Source organism: Condylura cristata, unplaced genomic scaffold, assembly GCF_000260355.1.
Source record: "Condylura cristata isolate star-nosed mole 26May11 unplaced genomic scaffold, ConCri1.0 scaffold00022, whole genome shotgun sequence".
Classification (NCBI taxonomy): domain Eukaryota; kingdom Metazoa; phylum Chordata; class Mammalia; order Eulipotyphla; family Talpidae; genus Condylura; species Condylura cristata.
Window position 1 is genome coordinate 212,640 of NW_004567123.1, and position 14,897 is coordinate 227,536.

At 40.6% G+C, this 14,897-nt stretch overlaps 1 protein-coding gene across 5 annotated transcripts in view; it reads left to right on the forward strand.

Moving 5' to 3' along the window:
• The window catches only part of NINL (ninein-like), a 151,178-nt gene that overhangs the window by 76,226 nt on the left and 60,055 nt on the right, over positions 1-14,897 (forward strand). For all 5 annotated transcript variants that reach the window (XM_012728406.1, XM_012728405.1, XM_012728402.1 and 2 more), the window contains exons 2-3: positions 2,951-3,144; positions 13,690-13,786. In XM_012728406.1, the coding sequence (XP_012583860.1) occupies positions 2,962-3,144; positions 13,690-13,786 (280 nt within the window). In that variant the 5' untranslated portion in view covers positions 2,951-2,961. The remainder of the gene's footprint in view (positions 1-2,950; positions 3,145-13,689; positions 13,787-14,897) is intronic.

Here is a 14,897-nt window from a genome sequence, read left to right on the forward strand (position 1 = left end):
TTTTTACATCATTTTGTGCATTTTCCATCTCATTTGCAATCCCCTTGGGCTTCCCATCACCAAATCACCCATGTGTCATCATCCAGTGCATTTCCCTCCCCGCACTGTTTTTGATCCCATTCCCCAACCCACCCCCACAAATGTCTCCCAGTCCCCCATTTTTAAGGGCTTGCCCCAAGTTGCACCTCATTTATGTAATGAGACACCTTTAACATCCTTAGTAGCACTTAGAAAGTTCCAAGGTTTTGGGGGCCCATGAGCCAGGAGCTGTGAATGAAGATCAAATATGTATAAAAATATATATATATCTCAGATGGTCAAATACATTTTTTCTATAAATCACTATGAGAATGAATTTGAAACTAAGGTAATGTTATATTATCAGTTATATTTCAGTTAAAAATATAATTACAACTGTTGAGTTGGTACTTTTGTGTGTGGCTTCTTGAGCAAAGATGTTGCATTGTTTTATATTTGTGAATCATTTGATTAATAATGAATGTGATTGATTTTTCCTGTTTGTTTACTTACATTTTCTCTTTTCATAATCTCCCATTAGGTTCTGTGTCTATATAAAAGCCAACCATGTGAAATTATCATTTTTGTTGGTTAAAATAGTCTACTATTACCAATTTTGTTATGGTTCACTTTAACTAATTTAGGAACTTAATGTTTTTCACTTATTTTTTCCAATTATAAAATCTTTACTTTTTATAACATTTTTGAAAGATGTAAAAATATATAAAATAGGTATATGGATGTGTATGCCACAAAATAATTTCTTACTACTTTGTGTACTTGTCCTTTGTCCTTTTCCCTCCTTTCTTTATTTTTGAATATATTTCCCCCCAAGAAAGTTGCAGAAGTTTCTTGATAGTGTTACACATTGTTCAAAGGGAATCAATATTGCAAATTCCTAAGTTGTTTTCATTTGTTTTTCAGACACTCAGGCAAGTTTCCTGCTCACATTTTCAGAAACTCGGGCAAGTTTCCTGTGCCCAGGGGACATATTCAGTCAGCAGCCGGCCCACACCTGGAGTAATCCCAGGCCCACTAGCATCCACAAGCAAGGGGCCAGAGTCCCCAGTGCTGTCATTCACCCTCACACACTGGCAGCATGTTCAGCCTGTAAATGGTCTTGCCAGAAGTTGGGGAGACAGAGCTGGGAGAACTCTCTGCCTGTCTTCTTACTTGACTCCAATAATCAACTCTCCTGACTATGGCCAGTGGCCTTGGTGGATCTCTTGGTGGAAACACACCAAGCAAGGAACCCTTTGAGGTCCATAGCCATAGAACAACACTGAGGCATGAACAAATATGTAAAGTGATCAGTAAGTAATAATAAGTTTTTATAACACATTGGTATTTTGTCAACTACACTTCCTTGCCATTCTTTGAAACTATGACCTTCAAAATAATTTAATATGTTGTCATAGATTTAAATACATGGTGTTTAGCAAACTTCTTTTCAGTCCTTCTATGTGTCAGACTCTGATGAACTTATAGCTTTGTCTAAAACGTTATTTGGTTAAGTGTTAGGAATTTCACGGAATTCCATAATGTGACATAACTAAGTCAGGTGATAAAAAGTATTCTAAAGTTTGTTAATAGAGTAACCTCCAGAAACATTTTTATTTGTCACTTTCTCCAGAAATGTGCAGATTTCCCTTCTAATAGCCTCAGCACTGAAAGTTTTTAATTCTTGGTAATTTGCTAGTCACAAACAGTATCTTTTTGTTTGAGTGGTTTTGGTGGTTAACCATATAATTTTCTTCCATGATTTGTATGTTACATCCTCTCTTATTTTGGGGGGAATTTACATTTTTTCTTATTAGAAACATTTAATGTAGTTATGTTTCTGGGTTTGGGGACTCTTTAGATGTTTCCAGGTTTGGGGGTTCCTTACTATGGGCATGAAAGAATTCAAAGTCATATCTAGGCAAAAGCAAAGCAAAATTTATTTAGAAATAATACGCCCAGGAAGAGGTCTGGGTGGGCAGAATCCAGGAAACGCAGGGGACTCCTGGCTTAAATGGGCGCAGGAGGCTGCTTACTCTATCCCTTTCTGGAGTTTACCGCACAGGCACTCAGTGGGTGTTGGTTTATTGGCCAAGCAGCAGTTTCTAAGTCACACAGCCTTTTGTTGGGCTCCTGTGATGTAGTTTTATCAGCCCCAGCTCCAGGATGGGGCCAGCATCTCTCTCTCCTTCTGGGACACTTCTTGTTCCCCTCAGGCTTTATCTACCTGCCTGTAGTAGGTTGGGGTGAGAGAACTGCTTTTACCCCTTTGGGCATTTCTTGGCTCTTTCTCTGGGGTGTTTTTTTTTTTAAGATTTATTTAATTATTCATACAGAACTGGGGTACAAGCCAGAGGACAGGAGGGCCCCTCTTCCCAGGTTTTATCAGCACTGTCAATTGTTTGCTGGAGTCCTGAGTATGTTCACCTTGAATTTTTTTTTTAGGCATCGCCTTCCCTGCTCTTACTGCCTAACAGTTCAACCTAGTAAAATTATGTCTGTTTATTTTAGTACTTATTTAGTTAGTACTTTAAAGGAAAAGCCATACTTGTATATATAGAGAGAAAAATAAGAATATATGTCAAAATATCATTTTTTAGGCTGTGGCATTTTGGATCCTTTTAGAGATATTGATACTTAATTTCCTTTTTTTCTGATTATTCTGTAGCCATTTTTAATAGAACAAAGACAGTTGGTTCTTGTGAATAGTGACTGGCTCCCTGGCAGTGTGTTTCTAGCCTTACCTGCAAAGGTGGAGCCCATTCCTGCAACCTCACTTGCACCTGAGCGGCCCTGATGTCTTTTCCAGCGTGCTCAGCTCCTGTCTGGGGCTGAGTTGCACTGCCTAGACCAATCAAAACTGTGGAAAGATGTGCGGGGTATTCTAATAAGTATGTCATTGTGTCTTGCTTCTCTTATCTGGCGTGTGCAGCCTGCTATGGGATGGACGAAGAAGAAGAGAACCCCTATGTGTCAAAGCTCAGAGAGGTCTACAGTAGCTGTGACACCACTGGGACCGGCTTTCTGGATCGGGAGGAGCTGATCCAACTGTGCCTTAAGCTGCATCTGGAAAAGCAGCTGCCCCTCCTTCTGCAAACACTTCTTGGAAATGACCACCTTGCCAGGGTGAGTATCTGACTTCTTTTCCTAAAGAATAGCAGAACACTGAAGCTGGCCATGGGCATTTGAAATATATATAATATAATATATATAATATATAATATAACTTGTCAAAGGACAGTTATCAGGAGATTGATGCAGGTTTCTTTCTGCTGTGCTCCAACATGATCAAGTTTCCATAGATTACCTTCTTTCATGTGGTAACTTTCAGAGGATTTCTTTTCTTTTTCCAGATAGGTGAGTGGTTTGCTTGGCTGTGGGAGATAGAAGGAGTATTGCTATTGGTGGGCAGCATGAGTCACAAAAATGCAGGCCTGGATGTAGGGCATCTCACAGCACTGGTGAGCCATTCAGAGACAGACAGCTTCAAGGTGCCTGAAGAACAAAGTGTCTCACAACACCGTACAACTTGCAATTGGCCTAGCACAGAACAAAACAGTTTCACACTACTGTTTCGGAACACAGGATACCTGTCCTCAGAGATGTCCTGATACTTCATCTGGACCAGATAGAAAATACGAACTCGGTTCTTTTTTCTAGGAAAGTCAAGGTCATCTGGAACAGTCTAGAAACAGTCTTCCCTAACAGAAACACTAAAATCACCTTCTGTCTACTTAAGTGTACCGGATATTAGCTATGAGTGCTACAAACAGTGCCTGTCATTTCACTGATATCTTAACTTTGAAGGCAGGACATGTTTTTCCGCAGCACTCAATAAAACTATTTTCATTATGAATAAGAAAAAACCCTAGCCTGTAAATTGACTTGCAGAATAAAAGGAAAGACCCTACCTGCTGGCCCAGGAGAGGAGCAGGTGATGTAGCCTTCTGTTCCCTACAGCATTAGGGCCTTCTGTGGCTCAAGCCCATTAACATTACTCAGGAGCCCTCCACTAAGCTTTGTTGATAGGGTCTTAGAAACCATGACTAACAAGAGCAGGTTATGGTTTCTTACAGTGTTGATAAGAACTTTTTTCTTATCAGTGATGTATTGCAACTGTGTTGGATGAAATGACAGCTTTTGAGGACCTGCTATGCTATTACCCCCTTGTAAGAACTCTTCTTCACTGGCCAGCACCCCTCTGATATCACTGGGGATTGTATTGGGAACCTAATGAGCCAAAGGCATGTTTGTGAAAGGCAAGATTTTGGTTATTCAGATTCAATAGTTGAGACAAGTGATGTGGTTTTCTTGATTATTTTTGACAGTTTGGATAATTCAAAACCAAAAGAATATCTTTTCATACCCAGATTCATATTGAAGGCTTCACTGCTCAAACAAAACACACTATTCCCAAGCCTTTTCTCATTTTATTCTTAGTATGGACAGAAATAGTGTAAGATTTAGAAAGAGCAAACTATGGAAGGAAAAAAAAAGTCAGTATTGGCAAGTCAGCAAAGAAATAATCAGCCTGGGCTGTTTGAAGTTTCTTTTTTTCTTTTTTGAAGTTTCTAATTTCCCCCATGTGACAAGTGGGCTAGAAGTTTCTGTGGCACGAATGCATTAATGTTAGAGAGAGACAAACATCTACCTACAAGCCATGGTAGGAATCTGGCCTTTACTGATTAGCACTGACTTTTGCTAGACCCATGTGTGTGTGTGTGTGTGTGTGTGTGTGTGTGCGTGTGCACATGCGTGTATACACATATGTACCCATACATCCATCTGTCCTTCTGTCTGCCCCAACTTCATTTTTTCTTATTGCCATGATTTTCTGTTCCCCCCAAAGCAAGATAGATGTTGGATGAATGAAATACCTGCTTCCATATTAGTCCTCAAATATCATCTGCAGTTGTTCTTCTTTCTCTTTAGCATTTCAGGAGCTACACCCTAACCCGCTGTGTCACTAGGGTGCCCTGCACTTGTCTTCCCCATCCCATCACTGCACAGTGATGATCCCCCGTGATGAATGGCCCTGCGCAGTGCAGTATTTCTCTTCAGAGTTTTCACAGTTCTCCTGTTTTGGCCCACAAACAGGGCAAAGTTCACTAGGCCACATTTAGTGGGCACATTATGTACAGGTCTTAGGGGAAGCCAGAGACGAGCCAGAAATTGTCCCCATTTTCTACACCAGAAACAAGATGATGAATTACAGAAAATTACAAAGAAAACCAAGACAAGTCCTTTACTCAGGAGAAAAGATTGGCTTTTCTGTTTGAATAGCATGTATCCAGTTTCCTTATAGTGACTACTATATATGACACCATATTAATTTTAGTCATTACATAGCAATCTGATTCTAGAAATGAAGACACAATTATAATATATGAAGTAAAAATAAATTTTGTAATGTCTATGAGGGTGGACTTGTTTTTAATTCCTATTTCCTTTAGACAAATCAGAAAGTTAATGTGGACTAAAGTTCCTGTTAGTTGTAAGGAATCTCCATGTCCATTTTATACCTTCTCATTTCTTTACCAATGGTAAGAACCTTATCTTTGAAATGGGGTAACCCTGGGGTCCTCACCCAGGCAATTCAGAATGTAAGATGTGATCCAAAAGCAGAAATGCATGTTATTTACATGGGGAGTGAGGAAAAGGGAGAACAGTCAAAGAGAGTAAGAAAATAAAATTTATTGGCTGGCATGTGGCCAGATACCATCCATTTGTCCTAGCCCAGATAGCATTGGCTCAGCTGTGGCCAGCGCCCCAGCAGGAGGCGGAGATGAGTGAAAATGGGAACAGGCTGAAGGAGCTGCAGGGAGGAGCCAGCACAAAGAACCCAGAGGTTGGGCTGTTCTGTCTCTTAAAGTTACCAGTAAACAGTAAACCCTTACTCCCACCCCTACTCAAGAAATCAGGGGGGAGAGCTGCAAGACTCACTGCTTTCATGATTATATCTTATTTATTTAAGGAAAAAAAACTGAAAATAAATTTAACTTTAAAAGTGATTTCTTGTTCGCATGTCTAGCACCTTTATTTTGACTTCATAGCTCAACATTGGAAATAATGGTTTTATCAGGACAAGTTCCTGAATGCTGTGGACTTGCTCTTCCCTTGAAGAGCCATGAAGGAGGAAGACAAAACAAAACACACAAGCACATGCAAATGGTGCCAGATGTGGCCCTCAGATCCCACTTCTGTTTGTGAGGTCAGCAGATCAGTATTTCAGAGACACAAAAGCAATCTGAGATTAGATCAAGCAAAATTGCTATTTTATTGTGTTCATGTGTTTAACAAGTGTTTTGAGCAACTTACTTACATGTTAGTTAACATCCAGAAGGTAGGGATGCAGAGATGGAAGAAACATAATTTCTGTCTCTGTGTCAAATGAAATATGTGCAAGTGTAGTTATTCTAACATTGATTCAAACAGCAAATGATTGGAAATAGCCTTTTCAATATGAGATTGGCTAAGTGAATTCTTGTAGATTCATATTATGAACTTTTATGCAATCTTCAAAAGAATCAGGAGACCTCCCACATTCTAGTAGCAGAAGTTAGTAAGCCCAGTCAAACATGACCAGGGCACAAATCAATAAAAAACAAACGTCTTGAAAGCAAAGGGCAAACCAGTCAGCAAGAAATTATTTTAGGCTAAAAATTTGTGATAAATCACATAGAGGTGCAGTTAAGCATGAAACATACTGTTATCCCTGAAAATGGTTTTTGGCCTGAAGTTAGCAACTATAAAATTGATTTGTGGTCTTGGCAACCTTAGAGGGCCAGAGAAATACGTCTCAAAATCCAAGTTCACCCAATGTACAAGTCTGATAAGGCAGCCCCAAATTTAAGGGTAGCTTTACCACTGATAAGGGAAAGATGTACTGCAAAGAAACCTGTATGATGCTTTTGCTCTCTGGTTTTGCTTCCCTCAGCAATTTAGATAACCTCAGGTTTCATGCTGTGTGGGTGGTAACCTCAGACATCTGGCACAGGCAAGCAAAAGTCTTCTTAAGGCAAATACCATTGTCCCCAGCCTGAAATTATTCCTAAATAATGGTTATATATAGCAACCAACATACAGTAAAGATAATTAGGCACTCAAACAAAATGTGTTAAGCAAGGTCTAGGAGAAAAAACAGGCAATAGAAGCAGACCCTCAAAGGTATGAGGTATTAGAACTATTGGTCACAAAATATAAAACAATTATGGCTATTATGTTAGGAGGGAGTTAATAAAAACAAACTTGAAAATATGTACAAAGAAAGATGGAATCTAAAAAGTGATATAACAAATCCGAACACAAAACCAAGGAAAAATTTACATTTGAAAAGTGTGATGACCAAAATTCAAAACAAATTAACAGCAGATCAAACACAATGGAAAAGAGCATTCATTAGCTGGAATCATCCAAAATGCAGCATGAAGACAGAAGATGGAGTGAGCAGGCTCAATATCCCTTTAGTGGAACTCTCAGGAGGAAAGGGAGTAAATGGGGAGAGGCATTATGTGAATCGATAATGGCTAAAAATGTCTCAGAGCAGATTTGGGATTCCAAAAACCCAGGGAATTCCAAGTAGCAAAAAAAAAAAAAAAAACTTTAGACATGGCCATATTATTGTGAAATTGAAGGGAAACGAAACAAAGACAGAATGAACATCTTAAAGGCAGCCAGAGGTGGTACACAGGATCCCTCTGTATTTTTTTTTTTAACAACTGCTTCTGAATCTGTAAGTCTATCAAAAAGAAAAATTTACTACTTCTTGAAAAGCAACCAGAGAACAAGAGTGGATCAACATCAGAAAATCAACTAATGTAATCCATCACATCAACCGAGAGAAAAATAAAAACCACATAGTCAGATCAATAGATGCAGAGAAGTCATTCGACAAAGTTAAACACCATTTATGTTTAAGGCCCTCGAAATCCTCGGAATAGAAGGAACATTCCTCAACATGATCAAAACCATATATATGACAAACCCACAGCCAATATCATCCTCAATGGAGAAAGGCTGAAAGCCTTTCCTTTGAGATCAGGAACAAGGCAATGGTGTCCACTCTCGCCACTGCTCTTCAATATAACACTGGAAGTTCTAGCCAGAGCAATAAGACAGGAAAAAGACATACAAGGAATCCAAATAGGGAAAGAAGAAGTAAAACTGTCCTTGTTTGCAGATGATATGTTAATCTACATGGAAAACCCTAAAAAGTCCACAGAGAAACTAATCAAAACCATCAACCCATGTAGCAAAGTAGCAGGATATAAAATCAACACACAAAAGTCAGAGGCCTTCCTATACACAAACAACCAATCAGAAGAAACAGAAATTTAAAAAATCATCCCCTTTTCAATTAAAACATAAAGAATCAAATACCTGGGAATCAACCTAACAAAAGCGGTAAAAGACCTTACAAAGAAAGTTACAAAACACTGAAATACAGTGAAGAAACCATGAAATGGAAAGACATTCCCTGCTTATGGATCGGGAGAATTAACATCATCAAAATGGCCATCCTACCAAAAACAATATATAGATTTAACGCCATCCCAATAAAAGTCTCCATGACATTCTTCAAAGAAATAGAAAAAATGTTGATGAGATTCATATGGAACAACAAAAGAACTTGAATAGCCAAAACCCTGAAGTCTAAGAAAAATCAAAATGGAGGCATTACATTCCCAAACTTCAAGCTATACTACAAAACCATAATAATCGAAACCACATGATACTAGAACAAGAACAGACATACAGACCAGTGGATTCAGATAGAAAACCCAGATACAAACCCACAGGTTTATGGACAGCTAATCTTTGACAAAGGAGCAAAGAAGATACAATGGAACAAAGAAAGTTTGTTCAGCAAATGGTGCTGGGAAAACTGGGAAGCTACATGCAAAAAAATGAAACTAGATCACTAACTCACTATAAAAAAAATCAAATCGAATTGGATTAAAGACCTAGACATAAGAACGGAAACCATAAAATACCTGGAAGCAAAGATGGGCCAAACACTACACAACATATACTTCAGCCGCATCTTTAAAGATAGAGCACCCAATGCAACAATGGTGAAGGCAAGGGTAAATAGATGGGACTACATCAAGTTAAAAAGCAAAAGAGACATTACAGAAAACAAGAAGACATCCCACTGATTGGGAAAAAATTTTCTCACACAGAACTAGCGATAAAGGATTGATCACAAAGATATACAAATAACTGATGAAACTCAACAAAAATAAACAACCCCATCCAAAAATGGGCAGAAGAGCTAAAAAGACATTTCTCCAAAGAGGAAATGCAGATGGCCAACAAGCATATGAAAACATGTTTAACATCACTTGTAATAAGGGAGATGCCAATTAAAACCACAATGAGATACCACCTTACCCCAGTGAGAATGGCACATCTTCAAACAACTAGCAACAACAAATGTTGGCAAGGATGTGGAGAAAAAGGAACTCTCCTGCACTGCTGGTGGGAATGCAAACGAATACAACCACTATGGAAAACTGTTTGGAGGTTCCTCAAACTGCTAAACATGGAGCTTCCCTACGACCCAGCAATCTCACTCCTAGGTATCTACCCAAAAGACACAAAAACACTGATTCAAAAAGAGACCTGCACCCCCATGTTTATTGCTGCTTTATTCACAATTGGAAAAACATGGAAACAGCCCAAATACCCAAAAATGGATGACTGGATTAAAAAGATGTGGTGGATATACACAATAGAATATTACTCAGCAACCAAAAAACGAAACACATGTCTTTTGCAGCAACATGGATGAGCTAGAAAAGATCATGCTTAGTGAAATAAGCCAGAAAGAAAAGGAAAAATACCAGATGGTTTCTCTCATAGCAGGAATATAACAGAACAGGCGAAAAAATAATGATAATGATGAACAGCTAAGTCATGATGAACCAGAGACATTTTGTGGGGGTGTAGTTAGGAATGGGATCAAAAACAGTGGGGGGAGGGAAATGCACTGAGGACTATGGTGATGGCACATGGGTGATTTGGTGATGGGAAACCAAAGGGGATTGCAACTGAGATGGAAAAAGGCACAAAAATATGGAAAAATAAACTATTGAAAAAAATCAACCACAGGAAAAAAAGAATACCCTGAAAATATACCAGACTCTATTTAACAACCGCCTTCTGAAATGCTGTAGCACAACCCAGGAGCCAGGGGAAAGTATCTCCAGTAAACTTGAAGGAAGACATGCAGCCTCGATTCCATACTCAGCAAAATGCTGAAAGAAATACATCCTTGGGGAAGGCAATTCTATTCACTTATGAAAGGTCATGCAAGCAAGAACATCAGTAAATAATTGTAGAGTACCTGTTATATGCCAACAAGGAGAACACATGCTTATCAAGAGCCAGAAAGTAAACGAATGCACGTGCATCATTTTGTACACAGCAGCAGCTACACAGGTGTTCAGTCTTGTTTGCCAGATTTGGGAAGCATACTTGTAAAACCCAGTCCCCATATTCAAGCCAGGGAGCAAAAGTGGCACCCTCCATACTGGCAACTTTGTGGGTGCTGCTGGCCCTTGCTCTTAGGCTGGAGGGTCAGCCTAAGAGCAAGGGCACTTACTACCTTGCTACCCCAGCATGTGTAGACGGCGCACTGCTTCCAAAGCGATGGCAGCAGCGGGAGTTTCCAGCAACTGTAGCATATGGCCTGACAGCATCCCCCCAGGACTGAGTGTCTGCTGGAGCCCATAGGACTCCAGTGCTGCAGTAGGGATTTTCCTGCTGCATTCACTGCCTCTGGCAGCACCTTGCATTGAGTGGCTGCAAGATGGCCTTACTTAGGCCTACCTTGTGAAGTGGACTGGGATTGGTGCCAGCCCTAGTGCCAGCTGGGTTTGATGTCAAAACCCCCTCTGGCGGCCAATCCACAGTAGGCAGTGCCCAGGCCACCCTGACAGCCACATGCCAGTGCAACTGGCAGTGGCAGTGGGTGGCAGAAGGTGGACATTTTACCTCCCACTGCCACCTGAGCCCACTGGGCTCAGGCTAGCAGCAGAGACTGATGGCAGGGTTTCTTCTGCCACACCACACTAGGGCATGCAGCCACACTGGATCTGCATCAGAAGTCACCCCATGCAGGAGCAAACTCCAGCAGAGGAGGAAATAGCAAGCCCCATGGCCAAAGGTTTAGGGCTACAGAATTTCAGGCAGTAGTGCCTGGGGCTTTGTTATTACTGTACCTGGCCGCCCTGAAGAGGCACCAGGTGCAGAGGCTGATTCCAGCTCACAAATCTGCCCAGGGGGCAGGGCTGTTGAGTCTGTGCAGTTAACAAGTTTTCCTTTCTTATATTTGGTACCTGGATCTAAAATGGACCAATCAGTTTCAAGATCATTAGTCCATTACTTCAGTGATCATCAGCTCATTACTTAATTATTCTCATCAAAAAATAAGAACAAGCTCATTGGTACTAAGTGGTCCAACCAGTCATTTAGAATTGAACATGGTCCCATCAGGTAGAGTGGCAGACGCTGCAAATGGAATATAACAGAGGAGTGAACTTAGGGTATTCTGGCCCTGGCCTCTGAGGAAAGAAGGATCAGCAGCCAACCTTTAAAAAAGAGAAGCATTCAGCATTCAACCTCCAAAGAAGGTCTGTGCTGAGACGCGGCAGCTGCACCTATCACTCTCCCTGCCTCTGACAGTGCATGCAAGGAGCACTGTCAGCGTTGGCCCGGTGTCCCAAAGAGCTGTTTGTTTTTGGGGTAGACCAACAGTTCACAAAGAACTGTTAGCACGATGTCTCTGACACCACCTCCCGGTGACCAATGGTGACCAGCACTATTGGTGCAGGCATCAAGGGCAGTGTGCAGGTCACCTTTGAGAGCTCTCTCCCTCTTACCTGGCACCACCTCCCGGGGCTGTTGCCTCCAGTGCTGTCAGGTCCAGTATCTGGATCTGTCCTGCCAGTGTTCACACTCCTGCTGAGGGCTGTGGTGGTGTCACCTCAGCAGCCCCAGCTGTGCGTGCCTCCAGCTACCACGAATTGGATGATGGCCCACTTCCCAGCCGGTGTGCCACCACTTCCAGGCCCTGTCGACAAACAGCACCATCTTGCATAAGCAGCCTTTGTTTGGAGCTACTGAACACTGTGGACACGATCTTTGGTGAGAAAGTGGCTACTTGTGGCCTTGTAGACTGTTTCCTGAATCTCCTTTTGTTAAATAAACCCCATTGATGTTGCTCCCGGAGCCTGAGTAGCCTTGCAACTGAGTGCACAGGTGAGATCCCATCGACAGTGACCTGTCCTCTACATTGGCACTGTCCTGTGACCCTTTATAACACTGCTATAACACTGCTAAACACTATTTCATTTGGCCTGTGGTCCCAAAACCTGCTTTTGCAGCACTTATTCATTATACTTTGATCTATCTGGTAGCTCTTCTGTTGATTTCTTTCTGTGTAACTTTCACTGACTTTTTTTTTTAGGTTTACTTTTTTTTTTTTTAAAGATTTATACATACAGAACTGGGGTGCAGGCCAGAGGTGCAGGAGTAGTGAGAGGATTCACCAGAGACAGAGTGGGGAGCAGAAAAGGTAGAGTGATGAAGCACACTGCTGAGGGGAGCAGCGGGCAGGTCAGGAGATGTCTGCCTTGCCATGTGGAACACCTCCAAGGCTGGGGATCGAACTCGGCCATGAAGCAGTTGCGGCTCACTTTCAGTGCTGCACTTTAACCTATTACACCACCACGGAGGGCCATTTTCACTTAAGTTGTAAAGGTAAAAGAGCACATATCAAAAGTGTAAGCTTAGCGCATCTTCCACACTGTGTATACCTAGGTAGCCTGCACCCTGAATCCCTCCTCATGTCCCTCTTCAGGCCATCTGTCATGAAATGCACACCACTGTTGTGACACTAACACTATAAATTTGCTTTACCTGTTCTTAAACTTCATAAAAATGGAAAAATATATAATATATGCTTTCCAGTACACAGAACACTCTGGCTCCTCTTACTGTGTATTATGTCTGAGATATGGTCAGGCTGTCTTAATCAGTATCTTTTTTCCATTGTCTGCTATAAATTACAGCTCATCCATTCTATGTAAATGGGCATTTGGGTCATGTTCAGTATTATTTACAGTAAATTCTTTTTCCACTAATGACAAAGTGAAAATAAACCAAAAATATTTCAGATACATTAAAAGAGATTAGTACCAGTATACTTAAGAAAAATGAAATTGTAGAGGATGTACCTCACAATAAAGAATAAATGAAAGATAAAGTAGTAAATACTTGGATAGTTCTAAATGAGCATTGACTATATAAAACAAAAATATTTTTTACGGGTTTAAATTATCTGATATTAAAGGTATAAAATCAGGCATGTGATAAATAGAATTAAAGTGTCATGCATGCTTTCTATTGTCATGCAAGAAGGTAAAAGCATTAACAGTAAACTCGATAAGCTAAGAATGCATGTTATTATTGAAATATAATAATAATGGATTTTATGACTGCTGAATTAATAGAGACAATTGAAGTGCCAACAAAAATCAATAAATACAAGAGGGGAAAAAAAGGAGAAAAACAAGCAAATCAAAATAAAAGTACTGTAAAAAAGACACTGATGCATTGTGCAAACTATGGAAAGAGACACTGACCTCTTTGCTTAAATGTACCCAGGTTAACTTTGAGGAGTTTAAAGAAGGTTTTGTGGCAGTGTTGTCCTCGAGTGCTGGTAGTGACCCTTTGGATGGAGACAGCAGTTCTTTGGAATCAGGTGAGGATTTCCTCCCCTCACCTTTATTCATTTCATTATCTATCTTTATTCATTTCATTATCTATTCTTCTGGAATGTGATATTCTGATTGAAGTCTGATTGAGGTCTGGGTAGTACCTGTCACTACCCAGCTATTGGGACTGGAAAATGACCTTTATTTCTTTCCCCCTTTTGTTTCCTTATTTGTAAAATGGTGCAGTAAAGCAAAAACTCAATTTTCCTTTATGCTTTATAAGATACTCTAAATATGGCTGCCACTTCTATCACCAAATGTGTGGCAGTTTCCCCCATATCAAGCAATTCTATGTCATCACTCCAAATTTAACTAAGTTTCTGACGTGTCTATCCAGGACAGCATCCGATCCCACCGTTTTAAGGGTTCAGTTCCACAAGACTACCCCTACTCAGACAGCAGGGCACTACACACACTGCTATGTTTCAGTAGGCACCTCTGCAGCCGTGTGGCCAGCTGTAAAAGGGAAGTTCAATGAATTTCCTAGAATGGTTCACTGAACTCAAGAAACACTGTACTTACTCTATTTACTATAAAGGAATCTAACTCAGAACAGCCAGATGGAAGAGCTCTATAGGACAAGGTATGTGAGAAGGGACATGGAGTAACCATACTCTGTTCGAGTGTGCCACCCTCCAAGCACCTCCAATGTTCATCAACCTGGGAACTCTCCAAATGCTGCCATTTTGGTTTTTATGGCAACCCCATTATGTAAACACAGCTGACTACATCCTTAGCCATTGGTGACTGACTTCAGTCTCTAGCCTCTCTCCAGGTTTTGATTAGTTTCCCCGGAAACTGGTGACCTAGTGACCTTTCAGACTCGTTAACATAAACTTAGATGCAGTTGCTTTTATCACTTGGGAAGATTCAAGTGTTTAGGAATGGTATGATTACCAAATGTGTAATTTTTACTACAATTCTCAATCTTAGAAATATCAAAAAGTAATCATCACTGTTTACAGCATACGATACTAACAGATAAAATGGATGTGGTAGAGTTGCAGATTTCACAAATAAAAAGACAGGTGTTCTCTAGACCTCTGAAACTGAGAGAGCATGTAGGGTACCACTAACCTGAAGCAGACCTCAGTCTCT